Source organism: Nesoenas mayeri (assembly GCF_963082525.1).
Source record: "Nesoenas mayeri genome assembly, chromosome: W".
NCBI classification, from domain to species: domain Eukaryota; kingdom Metazoa; phylum Chordata; class Aves; order Columbiformes; family Columbidae; genus Nesoenas; species Nesoenas mayeri.
In genome coordinates this window covers 4,012,903-4,035,805 of record NC_137553.1, presented here as the reverse complement: position 1 = coordinate 4,035,805, position 22,903 = coordinate 4,012,903, and the positions used below count along the sequence as shown (strand labels likewise).

At 41.1% G+C, this 22,903-nt stretch overlaps 1 protein-coding gene across 1 annotated transcript; it reads right to left on the bottom strand.

Annotated features, from left to right (window-relative positions):
• Window positions 1–204: 204 nt before the first annotated feature.
• On the bottom strand, window positions 205–1,727 carry LOC308051403 (tumor necrosis factor ligand superfamily member 10-like; the record flags this gene model as incomplete). The annotated part of the gene is given in 4 exon segments (XM_080361834.1): window positions 205–231; window positions 233–285; window positions 288–877; window positions 879–1,727. Coding segments are annotated over 4 exon segments (1,146 nt in total). The 5' UTR covers window positions 1,355–1,727.
• Between the last annotated feature and the right edge of the window lie 21,176 nt (window positions 1,728–22,903).

The window sequence follows — 22,903 nt, the reverse complement described above, 5'->3', positions numbered from 1 at the left end:
GTTCTCTTTTTGTATACAACCTGCAAAGCCTCAAGATAAGGTAAGAATCTTGGATACAGTTTACAAAACTTAGTTACAATTGTAACATTTCCCCCCTTTGAAAATGCTTTTCTATTCCTAGACAATGCATTTTCACTCCATTTTAATCAGCTCTTTCAACAACTGACCCTCATCATGGCTTCTTTGTAGCACAGTTTTAATCTTTTAAGCAATCATAAAGGCTCCAAAAAAAACTTGCTTCTTTGTCCATGTCAGCTATGTCACCATTACTGATGGAGACAAAATCCTGTCCTCTTTTTTCAGCTGAAACACGCCACCTTGGTAGATGGAGTAAAGTCCATATTCTGCCTTTTTAGACCAGCAGCTTGTTCTTGCACTTTTCATGAGCAAAATGGGCTCTGGGTAATTAGTCAGTTTGTAAACATATTGGGCGAGCTGTTTGGGGTTCCTGACTTGTGCTAACAAATCTGAATCCTCGTTCTCGTTTTCACGGAAACGAAAATAAATTTGTGAGTAGATGCAATAAAAGCCTGTCTGGGGTATCACTAACTCGCCATTTCTCTGTTCCACATTGTAAAGGAAAGAGTGGCCTTTTCTTGATGATTCCCAGTTTTGTTTTTTGTTTGTTTGTTTGTTTGTTTTTTGTTGTTGTTTTTGTTGTTGGTTTTTGTTTTTGTTTTTTTTTCTTTCTTCATTCCCTCTCCTGGGTGAGGAATCTATGGGTGGGGACAGGGAATTCTTCCTGTTGCTGTTGCCCATCAGATGTGCCACAATCCTGTTGATGGGACCACGCGGCTGTTGCCCATCGGTCTGTGACAGCGTCAGCACTCTGTCATTGTTGACTGCAGATATGTTTTCCTCGTAGCTTTTCGACATCCTTTCCCAGGTGCCACTTTACTTGCCAGCAGGGGTCAGCCGCTCTGTCTTCACTTTCAATTAGATCCAAGTTTTGGATGAAATTTCCCATTTCCTCCCTAGTGAGACAAGCGATGCTGCTCTTGGAGTACATGTCCCGGAGCTGTTTGAGTTCGTTGGTGAGGTAGAGGAAGGTGACGGCCACGCAGACAGACTGCAGGAACACGGTGACGACCAGCATGGCCCCGCAGGTCTGCCCAGGGCTGGGACGGGCCGCGGGCAGCATCATGGCCGGGCAGGGCTGGTCCCCACGCAGCGCTGCACTGTTCCCTCTGGCGGCGGAGCGGGCCAGGCTGGGGTTCACCCGCTGCTGTCCCACTGTTAGCAAACAAAACACATAATTGTATAAATTCTGATTACCCTTTACATACACACTTGGATTTGGATGAGGTGCTTCATATGGTTTACCATACAAAATTTCGTATGGGCTTACTAACATTCCGCTCCTAGGTTTAATCCTAATACGCAGCAGCTTCAGCGTTATTGAATTTTTGGTTCCTGAAAAATCTTGCTAAGTTGCCTTTTTAGGTTTTTTTTTTTTTTTTTCTTCCTTTCTCTCCACCTGTCCACTAGACTGGGGTCTCCATGCATGGGGTATGTAATTCCCAAACTGTGTTACCACTTGAGCAACAAAGTGTGGTCCCCTATCAGATCATTTCCCTTAGTAACCATTTTACAGTTTCTTGTGCCTGGTTGGTGCGACAAGGGAAGGCTTCCGGCCATCCTGAAAAGGTATCTACCCCAACTAATACATATCTGAATCCTCGAGTTCTGGGGAGTTCCACCTAATCTATTTGCCAATAATCTTCTGGTTGTACTCCTGTCTTAATTTTCCCCATATCTATCTTTCTTTTTACTAAAGGATTATTTTTCAAGCAAATTTCACACTTAGCTATGATAGACTTTGCCATTGTTAACATCTGGACTGAGATAATCCATTTTCTCAGATATGTTACCAATGCTTCTGCACCCCAATGACACTTCTGGTGTTCCGCCTGAAGTATTCCTCTCATAGTCATAATTGGCACTACAACTTGTTCATTGGACGGTTACATACCACCCAGAATTATCCTTGCTGGCTTTTACTAAATTTGCCAATCTCTCGTCTTCTGTAGAATATTTAGGTGCCTCTGAAGGTAATAAATCAATTGCTCTTACCTTCTGGGAGACAAGACCCACCATTGTCCAAACTTGTTGTGCCACTGATCGAGCTGTCTGATCGGCAAGTCAATTTCCTTCAATAATTTTCGATGTTCCACTCTGATGAGCTTTACAGTGCATAATGGCAACTCACGATGGCTTTTGAACAGCATTAATCAAGTTTAATATTTCCTTCTGGTATTTGATGTTTTTTCCCTGAGAGGAAAGTAGTCCACACTCTTTCCAGAGGGCTCCATGCACATGAACAACACCGAACACATATTTTGAATCAGTCCAAATATTGACCCTTTTGTCCTCACTGAGCTCCAATGCCCTAGTTAGGGCAATCAACTCAGCTTTCTGTGCTGATGTGTTTGGTGGTAGGGATTTGGCTTTGATTACTGTTTTGACAGTAGTAATCGCATATCCTGCGTACCACACTCCGCTTTCCACAAAACTACTGCCATCAGTAAAAAGATCCAAATCCATCTCTTCCAATGGGGTATCCTTCAGATTGGGACGACTTGCATGGGTGTATCCGATGACCTCCACACAATCATGTTCCAAATCCTCTTCTTCAGTTTCTGCATTTAAAAACACAGCTGGATTCATTAGGTTAGTTGTTTTAAAATAACATCATCTTGTTCTGTCAGGATCGCTTGATATTTCATCATTCTGCTTGGGGAAAAACAATGGCCCCCCTTTTGTTCCAATACCGTAGTCACCATGTGGGATACAAATGCTTCAATCTTTTTCCCCATGGTCAGTTTCCGAACTTCCTGGATTAATATCACGGTAGTAGCCACCGCCCGCAAGCACGCCGGCCATCCAGCACTTACCGGGTCAAGTTGTTTAGAGAAATAACCTACGGGCCTTTTCCAGGATCCCAGCTGTTGGGTTAATACTCCTAAGGCAAGTCTCTGTCATTCATGTACGAATAACTGAAAGTCTTTACTTATGTCAGGTACGCCCAAAGCAGGTGCTTTTATTAAAGCTTGTTTCAATTTTTGGAAAGCTTCTTGTTGCGGCTTTCCCCACTCTAAGGGGAAAATTTCCCCATTCTTCTGCGCCTCATAAAGGTTTGGCAATAAGCCCATAGTCCATGATCCAGAGCCTGCACCATCCTGCCATTCCTAGAAAAGATCTTAATTCATGTAAATTACGTGGTTCTGAGATGGCACAGATAGCATGCACACGGTTTATACCTAGTCTTCGTTCTCCTTGAGAAAGCTCACATCCTAGATAGATCACAGTTGTGGATGCAATCTGAGCTTTATTTTTCGACACTTTATATCCATTCATTCCTAATTGATTTAATATTTCAATTGTTACCTGGATGCAAAGTTCTTGGGTCTCAGCAGCAATCAGAATATCATCCACATATTGCAGCAACGAATACCATTGTCGGGGAATTCCGATATGGCCTCTGGTAGTCCACTCCTCGAGCTCTTTGGCTAGTTGATTTCCAAAGGTAGTCGGACTATTCTTAAATCCTTGTGGAAGGCACGTCCAGGTTAATTGGGCCTTTCTTCCGTTGTGTGGATTTTCCCATTCGAAAGCAAATAGCTTTTTACTTTCCTGGTCAAGGGGTATGCAGAAGAAGGCATCTTTTAAATCAAGAACTGTAAACCATTTATATTCCTCTTTCACAGATGTTAACAAGGTATATGGATTTGCAACTACCGGATGTATGTCCTTAGTGATCTGGTTTATTGCTCGTAAGTCCTGGACTAGTCGATAGCTACCATCAGGTTTCTTTACCGGAAAGATTGGAGTATTGTATTCTGATTCACATTTTTCTAGAACTCCATATTTCAAGAATTTCTCAATCAAAGATACTACTCCTAATCTAGCTTCTAATTTCAACAGGTACTGCCTCAATCGTACTGGTTTAGCACCTTCCTTCAGCTCCACTTTCACAGGTTTAGCTGCTTTTGACCTCCCGGGTATGTCAGTTTCCCGTACTGTGGGAATCACTGCATCTTCTACTGCCTGTGGTATCTTTACAATTGGATTTTCCTTTAATAGTAAAATTTGTCCTACCTTTGACTCCGGAATTTTCATTACCAAATCTCCATCCTCAAATTTTATTATGGCATCTAATTTAGTCAGCAAATCTTGTCCTAAAAGAGAAACTGGACAATCTGGAACATATAAGACCTCATGGGTTAGTTCCTTTTCTCCAAAACACAAATCCAAGGGTTGTAGGAATGGCCGTACTTCCTCCTTCCCTGTGGCACCAACAATTGTTGTAGCTCTGTGACCTACCGCCCCCTGTAAGGAGTTCAGTACAGAGGAAGTAGCCCCTGTGTCTACTAAAAATTTTACATCCCGGTTTTGGCAGCTTCTTCTAATCTTTCTAAAAAGGCCGAGGGAGACTCATTCTTTTCCTGCCTCACATTATACAGTTTTGACCAATTCATTTGCTTCAGCATAGCAGTTTGAACGCCAATCAATAACCAATCCTGATACCTCTGGAGATGGCATAACCCGCCTCCTGTATTATAATTCCATCGGGGATCTTCTTTTGGAAAGTTCTCATCAACGTTACCCTCTACTTTCCCATTCCGAATATCTTCTCTCACTTTATCCCTCGAAACCTGTATAACCATATCTTTTTCTGTAGAGTCCATTAATGTATCCAAAATCACTTGTAAATAATCCCAATCAGGATTCTGCATTTTAATTATCATCTTAATTATTGCAACCTTATCTGGATTTTCCCGGTAAGGACCAGCCGATTGCTTCCAGATTACTAAATCCCCTGTCGAAAACGGAACTTTTACATAGACTGGTTACCCCCCACACCTACTGCCTGCCGCAGGGGTGCTATTACATTTGATGATCCCCCCCCCCTGCTTCATCCCCCGCGGGTGGTGAGCCCGGAGGAGAGGACCTGCAGCTCCAGCTCTAGCAGTCGCCGCTCCCCCCACCTTTTCCCCCCACCTTTTTCACCGCTTTAGCAGACAGTTAGCTTTTCACCTTTTTTTTTTTTTTTCCTCCGCAGCTTATCAAGGAGAAGCTGCCGGGCACAGGTTTGGGCTGAACAATAGTTACATCCCTCAGCTCCTACCTTTTGTAACTTCTTACAGATGTCAATAAACAGCATATTAAGCATCAATCCCTGACATTAATTTTAGATCCAAATCAGTCTATCCACAGAACAACACTAACTGCAATACAGCTAACTCAATTTACTTTCATGTGTACAGATCCATCTGAAGGGGGAGCAAGGTGGTACTTTAGTGACAGAACCGGTTCTTATTTTGTAATTATTTCCCCAAACAAATTATTTTGGCACCAAATATAAACATACAAACTAAAATACTGAGCTCAGACATGCAAACTGAATACCGAGTTCAAATATGCAAACAGATCACAATTACATTTCTTTTTATGCATAAACTGTCCAAACCCAGCCTCCTTCTAATGTTTCGGTAAGCAATTTAACGGCGATACGTTTGAATTGGACATATCAACAAACAAACACAAATACAGGAACCGAACCAGACCAGAACAAGTACAGAAACAAATACAAGAACCAGACCAAATACAGGAACCAGACCAGAACAAATTCAGAAACCAGGATTCAGGAACCAGACTGGAATAAATTCAGTAACCAGGATTCGGTAACCAGACCAAATGCCGAACCTGCAGAGGTTTCCCTCTGTCTGACAGACGGCGCCTATAGGCTTTACCGATCGGGAGCTCCCTGCCCAACCGAACGTGGCTTTCACCACGTCTGACCGGCAGGCTACCAGGATTCAGGAACCAGATGTTGGGTACCCAAATAATAATAAAAACACCTTCTTACCAATCAGAGGTCCATCGAGAGCAGCGGAGGGTCAGTCGCGTCCGATGCGCTCCCCAAGAATACCTCGGTGCTAGCCGGAGCAGGATCAAGACGTGATCCGCCTCAGCAGTGCCCACGAAGTCCCATCTGGGTTGGCAAAATGTTAGCAAATGAGACACATAACCACGGACTTAGTTATATGCGGTGCTTTTATTTCAGCGCTGGGAAACCAGGGGTTTGCACCCAAATCTGGCTTCGACCACTGATTCGAACTCCACTACATTTATACAATTTGGTTATATACATATTAATTAGGGTTGCAGCGTACGTATTGCATATTCATCAGATTACACAACTATTTCACAATATCAGTTGCAACACCTTGGAACTACTCTAAGCATGCGCAGTGTCCTCTGGTGGTCATTCAGAGGGTCTTCAGGATGAAGTAAGGAGTCTTCTTTACCCGTGTACTTTTCACCTTTTGTCACTGCACATGCGCGCTATTCCTATGTTCATTGTGAAATCATGTAAAATTCTTGGATTTCTTAGATGTGCATTCTCAGCACTTCCTATCCTTTCAAGATAAGATAAGGACTAACTGAGGACTAACTTTCAGTTCTCTTTTTGTATACAACCTGCAAAGCCTCAAGATAAGGTAAGAATCTTGGATACAGTTTACAAAACTTAGTTACAACTGTAACACCTTGGTTGGGAGAAGTTTCTGGACCACTACCATAAATGACCACAGCTCAGATTCAACTTAGGGTATATTGGAGCTTGCTGGAGACCCCTGTTGAGTTGGTCTTCCTCAGAGCAGTGTGTCTTCAGTGAAATACTCTCTTTCTTAGACTTTTAAGGAAATTTCCTTGAGGACTGAGACACCTTGCCATATTGATAAGCAATCTTCTGGGTAGCCTTGAGAGTTCTCACTATTTATGAGTGGGAAGATGCACATTTTGAATTCTAGAGTTTTGGGATCCCTTGAGTCTGAATCGACTGTTTAGTAATTGAACTCCTAACCGGTATCCGAATCTGTATTTTATAATGTTGTCAGAGTGCTGAATAATTTTTGATAAACCCTGTTTCTAGTTGGGTCTAAACAGTTCTGGTTAGAATAAAGTATGTTTGGAGCTTATCACCTGCCTAAATTGATTTTTGGTGTGTCTCTGTGACACCATACATGAGTGCCATGTTACCAATCAAGAAACTCCTACAGTGGAAGAAACCTCAGAGGAGATGGGCACGGGGGATGTGCTCATGAAGCTCAGGGAAGAATGTAGAGAATGTCCACAACTATTGCAAAGAATGCCGTACCTATCTCAACACAAAGCGGACCATTGTGTGGCCTTTTTTTTTGATAAACAGCTGCATTAGTTGAGTGGGCCAGCTGGCTAAGTCAGTTGATTGGATCAACTGGTTGTGTAAATCATCTTCCCTGAGTTAATCAGAAAAAGTGTTAATTTCTTCCTGATCCAGCCAGACAAGCATGGGGGAAGTGTATATGTGGCTCAGTCCAACACAGAATATAAAAACTGAGTAACTAATAAAGTTAATGGTAATAGTGTTAGCAAAAAGGACACATAACCACGGACGTAGTTATATGCGGTGCTTTTATTCCAGCGCTGGGAAACCAGGGGTTCGCACCCAAAGCTGGCTTCGACCACTGATTTGAATTCTACTACATTTATACAGTTTGGTTACATACATATTAATCAGAGTTACAACGTGTATACTACATATTCATTAGGTTACACAATTATTTCACAATATCAGTTGCAACACCTTGGAACTACCTCAAGCATGCGCAGTGTCCTCTGGTGGTCGTTTTGGGGGTCTTCAGGATGAAGTAAGTAGTCTTCATCACCGGTGTACTTTTCACCTTTCCTCACAGCACATGCGCACTCTTCACAAAATTATATAAATTCTTGGATGATAGCAAATGTACCTTCTCAGCACATCCTATCTTCTCGAGATAAGTACTAACTTTTAGTTCTTTTAAAATATGAAACTCATATAACTCATATACAACCTACATAGTTTTTTAAGATAAGGTAGGAATCTTGGATACAGTTCACGAAGCAAAATGCAGCTAACTATAACAATAGGCATTAGCTGATTTCAACCCACATGTTGGGGATGCCCAGCGTTGTGATGGTGACTGTATAGAGACGTAATGGGAATTGGTTTTTATTGTGATCCAACTGTATATTGCAGTTGTGATATTGTGATTGTACTGCTATGCTAAATCAAAATACTGTGTAACATATATCTTCAGATCTGTAAATTTGGTATTAAACATTATACTCCTCTTGTGTTGAATATGTAAAAGAACCTGATCAGATAGTATTTGACTCTGACAGGCTGAAGGAAAGATCATGAGGAAATAACTAAATCTGTCCTTATAGCAGGATTTTAATTTGCATGTAAGACACAGGCCACATTCAGAGGTGAGAGAAAACAAAATATTGAATAAGTACTGTATAAATGAATGCCATCTGTTCTGTGCTTTGGATGAAGTACTGATTCTGTGGAGAAAAATGTATGATTGTGGAAGCAGCAGTAAATAAATCCTTACAGACAAGGAAACAGAATTAAAGATTGACTGATAAGCTGACATTTCTTCACTGTGGTGGGCTGACCCCAACTAAGCCTCCACCCACTTGCTTGCTCAGTCCCCCTGCAATGGGATGAGGAAGACAATTAGAAGGGTATAAGTGAGAAAAGCTCATGGATTGAGCTAAAGACAGTTTAATAAGCAGAGCAAAGGGGTGCACCCAAGCAAAGCAAAATAAGGAATTCATTCACTACTTCCCATTGGCAGGCAGATGTGTAGCCATTTCCAGGAAAGCAGGGATCCATCATGCATAATGATTACTTGGGAAGACAAACGCCATCACACATAATGGTTACTTGGGAAGACAAACGACATCACTCTGAATATCTCCCCTTCCTTCTTCTTCCCCCAGCTTTTATTGCTGAGCACAGTGTCATATGGTATGGAATATCCTTTTGGTCAGTTGGAGTCAGCTGTCCCAGCTGTGTCTCCTCCCAACTTCTTGTGCACCCCAGCCTACTTGCTGGCAGGGACAGGGTGGGAAAAAGAAAAAAAAGAAAACCTGGATGATGTGCTAGTACTGCTTAGCAATAGCCAAAACATTTTTTTTTTTTTTTTTTTTTGTTATCGTCAACACTGTTTTAGTTAAAAATTCAAAACACAGTACCATACTAGCTGCTATGAAGAAAATTAACTCCATCCTAGCCAGACCAAGTACGCTGACTTTGAAGTGTACCATAATAACTTTAATGTTTTTATTTAGGTTTGTGTATATCATATAGTATAGTATGTATACTGCTGGACATTTTGAAGAGGAAAAAAAATCTCTGTGAAATGAATTACAGGGGTTTAATAATGAAAGATACTGAATTAAATGAGCAGTAATTCTTGAGTTTCTGCTTTAAGGGTGTTGCATGGCAAGTACACAGAATCAAAAGAATGCATGTAATAAGGGCTGTATAAGCAAACTGTAAGAGCTGATCTGGCAGTGGTTAAGTAAACAGAGGAGACGTCTCGTTTTCCTCAAGCAGGTTGTGGCAAGGTGGTCAGTGAGCTTTCTGCTTTGTTCCTGCAACAAAATGGAGTCCCCTGCCTTGAATATAATTAATTTGTGTGTGTGTGTGTTGTCTTGGCTTTAATACAATCTTGCATATGTTCTTTCTGAAGAGTATGTTGAAGGATTTCAGGGTGAATTAAGGGGAGAAGGTCTTGTGCTCATGGGCACCATAGGAAAATCACAAATGCTTGTTATCTTTTGGTAACACTGTCTCTTGTTTATTTTTCTTTGCAACAAAAGCACTAAAAGCCATTTCTTTTCAAGGCCTCTGTTCTGGTAATGTCAAATTGTATTTGACAACTTTGATACATCCATTTCTCTTTCAACATGCTGCAGGAAATAACAGACAAGGGAAAATCACAGATCCCACAAATGAGAGACAGTCAAAAGATTTATTCCAATTGTATCTAAAACTAAAGAAATCCCTGTGTATGCTATAAAATTTGAGTTTGCTACTGTGTAATAAACATAGTAATCTCTAAATGTAGTTTGTTTATGTTTTACATTAATAACCAGTGTTGCAGAATAAGTAAAATCAACTAAATTATTTTAATTGTGTTCTGTTCTTTTGTTTGAATAACTTTGCTTAGCATTATGTAAGAGCGACATAAGGACTCAGCAAAACAAGTCGATTCAATGTGAATCACACTAAGCCATTTATTACAGAAACAAGTCTCCTTATATACGTAACTATATTCTAATCACGCGTCCACGCTCCAAGCATGGATTCGTTAAATGAGTATCGTGGGCTGTCCGTGCGCTGGAGTCTCACTGATGATACGTCCGATGATTCATGCCACGCCAGGACCCCGGTGATTGAGGAACGCCCCTCTTTCTCACAGCAGACTCTGCCCTCAGCTCCCCGAAGCAGACTTGAGGTTCCTTTGAGCCTGACTAATTCAGCAACAGATCTTTATCTATCAAGACCCCTCCACAGCATTAGTTATCAGGAGAAGGAATTCCTGGCTGCATGTTGTGAACTTATCTTGACCTGGTTGCTTGGTTATGGTGGGCCTTGAAGACCAGTGCAAGCAGAGAGATAAGGAGGAAACTCTATCAGCAGAGGCTGCATCCTGTTTAGATAAGGACAGCAAAGAGCCCACCTGGAGTTAGAAGACAGAAAATCAAAGAGGAACAATTAAGCCCTCTCCCAAACCACAGATAACCATTGGACCAAGAAGTGCATGGACAGTGCGTGAAGAGAATTATCATTGGACCAAAAGGCATGTGAATGGCGCATGAAGAGGGGGTGCAGAGATTGTAAGGGTTTAAAAGCCCAGGTCTTCTTTGTTCTGGGTCCCTCCCCCCAGAGGCACCCAGCTCGTGCTGTTTTTTGCTGTACCATCCAAATAAATTAATGACTTTTTAAAAACACAGATGTTTGAGACTATGCTATAGGAAACCTAGGGTCAAAAACATTTATTTGAAACCAGAAACCCAGTGGTTTGGAAGGGACTTTGGCCTATCACATTTTTGATTTCTCTTTTATACAGGTAGATCTCCTTAATGGTATGTACCTGGACAATTTTAACAGGTGTTCTTTTCTCCCAGCTATCTGTGCATCCCAGATGATATTGCTCCACATGCTGTAAGAATCACTCTGCACATGGATCCTCTACATATTTCCCTTAATGATAAACTGTGGGAAAACTGCCTGAATTTTCCTCAAAGTGACAGCCTTTAGCTTTTTGAGAATGAATGCATCAGCATGAAGGTCTTGCAGCTGCTGAGAGCCTGTCATCTGACATATTGTCATTTCTAAGTTTTTATAGAGTTATCTTAGCTAGGTCTGATGTACTGCCACTCTATTTATTGGCATGACTTATCTAAACAACAGCACAAACCCATGGCCTTTAAAGCAGCTATGTGGCTAGAGTCTACTTTTGTAGAGTTAAAATTTTAAAACATTTAGATAAAGCTCTTATTTCTTATGCTGTTGCAACCCATTGGGTATATCTATTCTAAGAAAATGAAAATATCAGTGATTACTTTCCCAAAAAGCATTTTGAGAAAATTTCATTCCAGTTACATTTATCTGATTGAGGGAGTTCATCCTCAATTTTTTGTCTTATTTCCCAAAATAGGGAAATACAGTATTCATAACTGTGATACTGTGCTGTTGTAGCAGTTCATATACTAGTGATAATTGACATAGCACTTTGAACAGAGGTGAGTTACAGTATTTTTCTTTATATCCTTGCTGGCAAGTCACTAGGAGATCAAAGCTGTATTTTGAGTAAATGTGGTTTTCTGACCAGCTTCCTATAACATTGGCTTCTGGGTAATTTTTCGTAATTACGTCCAGATTTTCAGTCACTTTTCCACAAGCCTGTAGCGTTGCATGGGGCTGTTGTGACCCAAGCACAGGACCCAGCACTTGGCCTTGTTGAATCTCGTACAATTGTCCTCAGCCCATTGATCCAGCCTGTCCAGATCCCACTGGAGAGCCTTCCTAAACTCAAGCAGATCAACACTCCCACCCAACTTGGTGTCATCTGCAAACTTACTGAGGGTACACTTAATCCCCTCGTCCAGATCACTGAGAAAGATATTAAACAGAACTGACCTCAGTACTGATCCCTGGAAAACACCACTCATGACCGGCCACCAACTGGATTTAAGTTAATTGAGCACAACTTTGGGCCCAGTCATCCAGCCAGTTCTTTACCCAGCGCAGACTACGCCCATCCAAGCCATGAGCAGCCAGTTTCTTCAAGAGAATGCTGTGGGAAACTGTGTCAAAGGCTTTACTAAAGTCTAGGCAGACAACATCCACAGCCTTTCATCCACTAACTTGGTCACTGTCAAGGTTTAAGGCAAGGCAGCAATAAACCGTGGCAGACGCTCTCTGTTATCCCCTCATTTCCCGCCACCCCTTTCCTTTAGATCAGAAAGATGATAAGAAAGATAAGGGGAAAGGAAGAGAGACTTAGACTTCAAATTGGAGAGTTTTAAAGGGTTTTACTAATGCTACTAATAAATAGAGAATATATACAAAATATACAAAACCAATCTCAAGTGCTCAATGTGGATCTGGCATCACTCCAGCAGCAGGAGCTGGGTATGCGGAGCTGGCGTGGCTCCAGCAGGTTCAGCTCAGGCCCCCGGAAGTCATGGGTGGGACTTCACATCGAACTGGAAACTGGTTGCAGGGATGCAGGGCCTGAGGCCTGTAGATCACAGGCAGACAGACAGGGTCCTCTCTAGATGCTGGCCATGGTCGAGGAGAACTTGACCCTCGTGATCACCCTCTTATATAGGGGGTATGACGATTATGGGATGGAATACTTCCGTTAGTCAGTTCTAGTCACCTGTTCCATCCACCCCTCCTCAAACACACCCCTCTCACAACGGAACGTGGGAAAACTTATCAGTCTTTCTTAGCTACCATAAACACGAGCTTCTTCAGCATTCTGTTGGTCTCTTATCAGCACCGAGTACAGCATTCTAGGAAAAATAAGCAGGCTAAAACTCAGAAAAGAACAGCCACCTAGAAGAACTTAGCCGAAAGGAAAATCACTGAAAGAGAACTGGTCTTGTTTTTAACAAAACCAGGATAGTCACCTTGTCATAGAAGGAGATCAGGTTAGTCAAGCAGGACCTGTCATTCATAAACCCATATTGACTGGTCCTGATCAGTTGGTTTTCCTGTATGTGCCGCATGATGGCACTCAAGATGATCTGCTCCATAAACTTCCCTAGCACTGAGGTCAGACTGACAGGCCTGTAATTCCCCAGATCCTCTTTCCAGCCCTTCTTGTAGATGGATGTCACATTTGCTACCCACCAGTTAAATGGGACCTCCCCAGTTAGCCAGGGCTGCTGATAAATGATTGAAAGTCGCTTGGTGAGCACCTCCACCAGCTCTGTTAGAACCCTTGGGTGGATCCCATCTGGGCCCATAGACTTGTGCATTTCTAAATGGTGTAGCAGGTTGCTAAAAATTCCTCATGGATTATGGGGGCTCCCCATCTTTGTCTTCCAGCTCAGGGGGCTGATTACCCAGTAAACAATTGGACTTATGAAAGACTGGGGCAAAGAAGGCATTAAGTACCTCAGCCTTTTCCTTGCCCTCTGACAATGTTTTACCCTACATCCACTTAGACGGTGGAGATTCTCCTTAACACTCCTTTTGTTGCTCATGCATTCACAGAAACATTTTTTGTTGCCTTTTATGGCAGTAGCCAGATATAGTTCTAGGTCGGCTTTGACCCTTATAATTTTCTCCCTGCATTAATTCACAACATCCTTGTAGTCCTCCTGAGTTGTCCACTCCTTCTTCCAAAGGTCATAAACTCTCCTTTTATTCCTGCGTTCCAGCCGAAGGTCTCAATTTAGCCAGGCTGGTCCTCCAAGGAAATTTCGAATGCTGTATTTCCACTAGTATTAACAGCCAGTGTTTCAATAAAGCAAAAGGTACACTGATTGAACTGAAAGAGGACTTCTATCCAGTAAGGGAAAACAATATCCAATAAATATGACAACCAAAATGGAATTAGAGACTTTGATGAATAAATTTATGACAACCTTACAAGCTGACTGCATTCGATTGGACTTGCAGATTTGTCTATGAAACAACCTGTGGTTATTGTGGGACAGTATGATGAGAATGCTAACAGACTGATATACCATTTGTTACTCTGATCAAGAAATGCAGGGAATGAATTTAAGTCTTAATAGGCCATGATCCTTTTGTCATATATGTACCATTTGTGAAATCTAATTTTGATTTTTTTTTATTTATTTGTAATCTATGTCCTTGTAAATTGCACTTGCTGGTTTTCTTAACAGCACAGCTGTTGGCATGCCTAAATATAAATTGCTGTAGAACCTGCAAGTCTTTAACATCAGGTCAGAGACCATACTTGTATCTGGTCTGATCCTACACACTTGCAAAGTGTTTGTTGATGGTTCTGGGAAGTCTCATAAAGCTGTAGTGGTCTGGCATGAAGATAACAATTGGCATCATTCTGTAAAAATTATTGAAGGTTCAATCCAATTAGCAGAACTTGGCGCAGCTTTAAATTACTTAGAGATTTTTAAGGAGGAACCTCTAAATTTGATTTGTGATTTTGAGTATGTAGTCAAGATTCAGCACAGTTATCTGATTCTGAACTTTTTTTGTTTGCTTGCTTGTTTGTTTGTTTGTTTTTAAAAAAGGGGGGAAGTAGGGGAAACACCATAAAACCAATTGTCAAAAGCATTGTATGTGATGAAATACTTTGCAAGTATGACCCAAAACCATGCTAAATCAGAAAGAACCTACATTAGTTATGGTGAAATCACTAGTCAATGGAAAAGACCACATCAATTAATAACCTGGGGAAAGGGTTATGTTTGTGTCATTACACGCCAAGGATCGAAGTGGATTCCCATGAAATGGGTCAAGCCATGCCTGAATAAAGACAACAAAGATTCAATGAATGCAGATGGACAGGAGGGAGATAAATTGTGAGGACTGTTTCAGACATAAATCATGGATCCTAATTTAGTGTTACAGATGCTTACGGATCTGGTGATTTAGAAGTCATTAGCAAATAGATAGCGTACCTTCTGTAGAGAATGACAATTTGAACAAACAGTAGAATTAGCCAAAAGGCTAATATTATATTTAGATAGAACTGAGGTAAAATTATGGGACATTCTTACCATAGTAGCTACTGTATTATTTTTCTCTAGTATAACAGCTAGTAAAAGCTTTAGGAGACATATCAAAGTTAAGCTATTGGTCTTTTAAATAGGTTAATTTAACTCTTGAAATACTAATAATAGATGTTGATGGTATTAGACGTGTTACTCTACAAAATCACGCAGTTATAAATGTTCTGCTTTTAACATTAGGATTACGGTTGTGCTGTATTAACTTGTTTGATTATTCTAAATCTATTAATAAGTGTTTTAGACAAACTAGAACCTTACATTAATAAGATTGCCATAGGCAAGTTAAGGTTTGACATATAGCTTATAAGTTTTGGAATAAGTGGGTAGTTGTTTGATCTTATTAAATAAGGCTTAATTGCATTATATGTAACTGTAATTATTGTGTTAATCATGTGCTGTATATTGCAGTGTATTTCAAAGATGATTGTCGCGGTTGAGACGGACAAGCGACATGGACCAAATTCTTTCAAGATGAAAGTAATAGATGCCATTTATTGCTACAAGTGCATTTTTATACAATTCTGCCAGTTCATGTGTCTTTTCACTATTGGTTACAAAGTTACAGCACTAACATCTCATTGGTTAAACTTGCTATCATCCATGTTATTCTTCTATCCCCTTCTCTCTCAGAGGTACATCTCTCCTCTCTCTGGATACTCCTTTACTCCCATCCTTCTCAAGGGTAAATCTTAATATCTCAAGGCTGATCTCTACTCTCATATTTTCTGTCAAGGATTCCACAGACCCGCTGCAGTTTCCCACAATTCCCCCTTTTTGTATTTGTGCTAAAAATGCTGCCCTCATTGTCCGCTGCAGGGCCCTTTGCAGCAGAGAAATCACGCATGGCAACATTAGTAACATAACCACAACAATCATCAAAATGATTAGTCCTGTTTTCACTACTGATAATAACCATCCTAAAAACTCCCAATCACTAAGCAATTTATTTAACAAATCCCATCAAAATCTTCACACCCATGTCCTTGAGCTAATAACAAAAAACTATCGTGGCCCTACTCTGCTGTGTGGCATGACTTACAGAATCTACATCTAACAAAAGTCCACTTAAAGCCTTTTAAGTTCTGTTAGTTTGCTTAACTAGCCAGCATCCTAATTTTCTAAAATATTTAAAGCTTTTAGCTGTGCCAACACCAGATACAAGAGATCCTAAAACCCTTTACCTTGATCCCCAAAAATCTACATTATCATCACATTTTGACTCTTATACACACAAAAGCTGTTTTTCTCATCTTACTCTTCTGTGATCTATTATCATAGATCCATTGGGCATTAAGAGAGTTAATAGTCCCAAAATACACAGTCCTCCAACAGCATTAGAAGGAATTCCTGGTCAGGCTCTATCTCCACAGATCAAGAATACACCATACAGGAGGTTTTGGGGTCGCTGTTCCACATTATCAATGACAACCCTTGGATTCTTCTGCGAGGCATTACACCATCGAGTTTCATTTCTATAGTCACCAAGGGTAGCATTAACATTTTGCAGTCTTATCCATTCATGCTTTAGCATATTGTCCTGGCACTTTTCACAAACCAGCTGGATACAAGCATCCATGGGCACAGATCCCAGCAATTCCAGTTCCTGCGGTTCAATGTCTATTTCCGGGAGACAGTTAATCCAAAGTGCCATGTTAGTATTATTACAGTTTGTTGCAATGCCTCTGCATCAACCACTATTTTGAAACAATTGTGTGATGTTGCTGTAGTCATCAAGGGGGATGCCAACCAAGCATGCGTGGAACGGGTTTTCCGGAGATACCATAGCTAGGCATATGGAATCCTGGTCAGTCATGTCTGTGCGGGCATCCAAAACACAGCAGCTGCAACAATCATTGTCAGGAAGATAACACAGGTTTCACGTTTCGTGCCAGCAACTATTGCGGCCCTTGATCTGTAAAGACACAAGCAGAACCTCTTCCCCAGGTTATCAATTGATGTGGCCTTTTCCATTGACTAGTGTTTTGACCATAACTAATGTAGGTTCTTTCTGATTTAGCATGATTTTGGGTCATACTTGCAAAGTATTTAATCACATACAATGCTTTTGACAATTGGTTTTGTGGTGTTTTCCCTACTTCTCCCCCCTTTTTGTTTTAGAAAAGAACAAAACCAAAACCAAAAAAAAAAAAAAAAAAAACACAACACAGTTCAGAAGCAGATATGTGCATTGAACCTTGACTACGTACTCAGAATCACAAATCAAATTTAGAGGTTCCTCCTTAAAAAGCTCTAAATAATTTAAAGCTGTGCCAAGTTCTGCTAATTGGGTTGAACCTTCAAAAATTTTTTCAGAATGATGCCAATTGTTATCTTCACACCAAACCACTACAGCTTTATGAGACTTCCCAAAACCATCGACAAAAACTTTGCAAGTATGTAGGATCAGACCAAATACAAGTATGGCCTATGACCTGATGTTGAAGACTTGCAGGTTCTGCAGTAATTTACATTTTACATTTATGCATGCCAAAAGCTGTGCTGTTAAGAAAACCAGCTAGTGCAATTTATAGAGACATAGATTACAAATAAAAAAAATCAAAATTAAATTTCACAAATGGTACATATATGACAAAAGGATCATGGCCTATTGAAACTTAAATTAATTCCCTGCATTTTCTTGAGTAGAGTGACAATTGGTATATAACAATCAGTATATCAGTTTGCTAGCAATCTCATCATACTGTCCCACAATAGCCACAGGTTGTTTCTATGTTGTAGCCATAAATAGACAAATCTGCAAGTCCAGTCAAAAACAGTCAACCTGTAAGGTTGTCATAAATTTAGTCCTCAAAGTTTCCAACTCCATTTTGGCTGTCATATTTATTGGATATTGTTTTCCCTTACCAGATCGAAGTCCTGTTTCAGATCTGTCAGTGTAGTATTTGCTTTATCGAAACATTGGCTGTTAATACTAGTGGAAATATAGCATTTGAAATTTCCTTGGAGATTTCTCACTTGCAGCAAGCAGATCTGTACCATCCAAACAGCTTCTTGTAGGCCATGCAACTAAACAGAATTCTCAGAAAACGTTATTTGAGCTTACAATTTACTTAACAAATCTTAACCTAAGAGAGGTATAGGAGTTTCTAACAACTATAAGAATCCACGTATTTAAACTTTGATCCAAATTTGGCATTCCATTGGTCTCAAAAAACGGCTTTTCTTTCGTTCTCTCTCATGATCTCAAAAACTAGCATGGTGAATTTACTAAGAAGTCACTTACAACTAATTACCACAGAATAAGTCTATTAAAAAATTTTTGGTTTAATCTTCCAGTTTCATTAGAACTATGGATCCACTGGTGATGCCTTTAAATTTCACCCTCAGGCTCCTTCATGCAATATTACAGCTCTCTAGCAGTAACATTGCTTGCGGGAGGGGCGCGGGGGGGAATAGAACTTCCCTCTCGCCCCCATCTGAGATAGGAAGACGTCCAGCCCAGCATGAAAACACATCAGGTTGAACTCCACATCAGGTTGAACTCCACATCAAACCAATCTGGCTCCACTCCACACTCAAACCAGTACCAGTCTGACCCAGAGAAGCACTGAACACTGTGACCCCCCAAAGCTGGCCAGTATGAAAAGAGTGACTTCAGCAAGGAGGTAAAATTATGAGCTCTTTTCCCCAGATGTGCCAAAAACTAGGAAACAAGACAGAAGCAAAAATAAACAACACCAACAACCCCTGATTCAAAGCCGAAAAACAACACAGTGCCACAACAAAAAGGATGACAATACTTCAGGGAAAAAAAAGGTCAGAGCGGAGGGAGTAAAGCCCCCCTTTCTCTGCTTAGCAGTGGGAAAACAGGTTTCTCCATTTTTTTTTCGTTCTCTTCTTCCTGAAGTTCAGATATAGTCAAGGTCACGCAGCTGGTACGAGGTGGGAGGCTCTGGTAAACTCCTCAGTTACAATGAGCTGCACATAGGCCTGGAGTATTTTGCTGTTTTGTTTTCCCATTTCATTCCAACCATAATACACTTTATATGCAATTTCAAGTAGCTCAGCAATAGTTACATTCCTTAGCTCCATTTACCTGTTACAATTTAGAGATGTCAAAAAACAGTATAAACCAGTATAATAAACATAAATCCATTATTCTATTTTCCTAAATTTAAATCAGTTAATATTCTAGCAACTTTTAAATACAACCTCTTCCAAATTCACAGCTATCATAGCATTTTAACAATTTAAATGCTTTTCTAACAATATAAGCAATTACTCTAAAGTGTAAGGATGCATCCTAAGGGGGAGCAAGGTGGAATTTTAGCAGTGGAACCGGTTCCCATTTTGTAATTATCTCCCCAAACAAGATTCTTTTGGTACCAAATATGAATATGCAAACTAAAATACTGAGCTCAGATATGAAAACCATATACCAAGTTCAAATATGCAGATGGATCACAGTTACACCAATTTAAGACAATATCTCAATTTTTTATATTGCACCTTTGGGCCGCTCACTGCTCAGCCAGGTGGAGGTACCTCTGGGTCTCCCTGACAAAAAAAGTCAGTTGCGCGCTGAAACCCATCCGCACCCGCCGAGCCGGACTGGGCAAGGCCTTTTTTTGTTTTGTTTTGTTTTGTTTTTGTTTTAGTGTCTCATCTGGTGTGCTACAGCTGTTATTCCAAAACCAGGATTCTTTACATGATGTGCATACGGAAAAAACAAATCCAGCACACCGAGATGAGACACAGCCTGTCACAGAGTTGCGCAAGTCTGAATGCTGGAATAAAGCTAGCATGCTAGAGAAAAAAAAAAAACAGCTACTACACACAAAATTTACCATCACATTCACGCAGTAAAGAACTAAATTACTCATGGTCTTCTGTATTATCACAGAACGCACATTTTGAGTCAATGAATTCTCATGATTTAACAGACTGTGAAGTTATCGTACCATATAACAAAGACCTACCAAAATTACAACATGCGTAAACCGATACCCACAAAGAAAACAGGTTAATGAGGAAAGCATCTTGCAGACTTCAGCAAGTTTACTGTGACCTGTGTGTTATCAGTTAACTCTCTCTCAGCTTGTTGACGTTCAAACCGTTCCAGCTGTAAAACTGTCTGTAATGATCTAATGATCTCTTGGAGAGATTTATTTTGTCCTGCTCTTGTCACCTTAAAACCAACATTAATTGCAACAAAATTCTATTCTCCAGACACTTTTACCAATCATTTAACGTAAACAGCAGCGAACACTGATTTCAATATTTAACAAGATCTTCCTTCCTTATAATTCTGAGTGCTTTCCTAAGATTTAAAACACCTCCCAATACTGATTTTTCAGGAACACAACTGAAAACAATTATTACTGACCCCATCTTGCAAGTAAAAACCTTGAGAAGGGGGAGGGAGGGAGGGGTGCTGCTTGCAGCATGACTGGGAAAAGTAGGGAGAGAGTTTTATGGCGCACTTAAAACAACTAGTAAAACAATGAACTCACATTCCTAACAAGCTGCTTGATTTTTCAGAGAGGCAATACACAGAAATGCATAATATGTACTGTAAAACTTGCAGATAGTAAACATGAGCATTCTCTACTGCTAATTTCAACACCAATGCTTCCTTAGCTTGTAAGTTTTCAACCTGCTTATTGATAGCCTCTTGAAGATGGTCAATAAATTGCATGTAATTTTCACTGGGACCCCGATTAACAGTTGCAAATGATTTGGCCGCACTGCTGGTCCCAGGCACCCCCATCACAGCTTGATATGTGAGGTCTGTCGACTGCTTCAGGATTTCAGAAAGTTATCGTGCCTGTATAGTGTCTCTTCCAGAAACGCACAGGGTCCCGTGGTTTAACTGTAATTGAAAATGGGGATAAATCCCAGCTTTTTGGTAAGTTCAGTTTACACTCTGAAACTCTACCCTCACCCTCAGGAATTCAGTGTGGGAGGAAGGCGGGGGCAGGTTGGAGGGCCCCAAATCTGTAGGAATTACGTTATTTGGCTCCGTCTGGCTCACCACGGGAGGGTCCTCCCCACCTAAATCTCCAGGCAAGGGGGGACAGGAAAAAAAAATGTCTATTTTTTTTTTTCTTCCGCGACTGATAGCGGCGGGCAGAGGGTTGAACTGTGATTAATGGCGATGATGCAGACGGCGGAACCGCGGTTGCTGATGATAGAGGAGAGGTTTGAGCCGTAATTGATGACAGCGGAGCGGTCGGCCGAAAGCACTGCTCCGACTGGTGCTCCGACTGGTTCTCTGAGGGCCCCTCCTGAGACCATAACGCTGTTTTTTCATGTGAGTCTTTCATAGCTTTTAACCGATCTCGGGGCCACACATATGTATACGACTCTTTCATAGTTCTTTTCTGATCTCGGGGCCACATATACGTGTGCTCCTCCTTTATTCCTTTTAACTTTCCAAGAAAGTGCCGCGGATCCTTGTCCGTGTCAGATAATATGGATTTGGGTGGTTTTGACGAATCTTTAGTAACAGGGGGGGTCGGGGTAGTACTTAATCTTGCTTTTTCCTCCGAATCTGGCCCAGAAGAGCCAAGAAGACCATCCTCCTCGGCCGCTTCTGCCTGTTGCTGTTTTAACTCTTTCAGAGTATCTAATAATAAGCACCACGTCGTTAACAGTTCAGTTGCTTCCTTGGACCCTTGGGTAGCACTATCAAACAATTTATCTCCCAAGTCCATCCATTGTGACACACTAAATGCTGTCACAGGATTAACCTCTAAACCTTGTGCTTTGCCCCATAGAAACATTTTTCTTAAAGTCAATTCCAGAAGGCTAACACCCTGCTTCTTCAGAAGCAGCTTCCATGTAGATAATATAGTACCCTCTTCTTTAGATAAGTTTCCCCCCATGTTCCCGGTAGCTCACCTCCTCCTTCGCGAGGTGTCTTTTCAATCGATCTGGATCTTCGGCAGCTCTCCTGGACTGTTCTTATCAGCTCTACCGGGCTCCGTCTCCACAGCTCTTCGGCTGTTCACAGCTTTTCGCTGTCACCTTGTTAGGTGAGATCCTCTTCAGGTAGGATCACGTCAGGGTCACCACATGTCGCGGTTGAGACGGACAAGCGACATGGACCAAATTCTTTCAAGATGAAAGTAATAGATGCCATTTATTGCTACAAGTGCATTTTTATACAATTCTGCCAGTTCATGTGTCTTTTCACTATTGGTTACAAGTTACAGCACTAACATCTCATTGGTTAAACTTGCTATCATCCATGTTATTCTTCTATCCCCTTCTCTCTCAGAGGTACATCTCTCCTCTCTCCGGATACTCCTTTACTCCCATCCTCCTCAAGGGTAAATCTTAATATCTCAAGGCTGATCTCTACTCTCATATTTTCTGTCAAGGATTCCACAGACCCGCTGCAGTTTCCCAGAGATGATTCAGCGCGCAGTAAATGGGCCCTGTCTGGTTCAAGACCAAAAAGGGGGAATTGTGGAGGGGTTGCTGTTAGATGGAGACTTGTTACTGAACCAGCCAGGAATTTCAAGGCCAACTCAAATGCTGTAAACAGGACCTGCCGTGGGAGAGAAGCAACTCCACAATAACAAGGCCTCAACCTGGCGTAAATCAACGGACCTATGAGCAGTGAGACTTCAGCGCTTGGACAACTTGTGAACATAGATGATATTCAATTAGCAAATGCATGCTTGGAGTGTGGATGCGTGATCAGAGAATAGTTACATATATAAGGAGGCTTGTTTCTGTAATAAATGGCTTTGCGTGTTTCACATTGAATCGGACTGCTGAGTCCTTTATTCAGTCAAACATCTGGGTTTGCAAA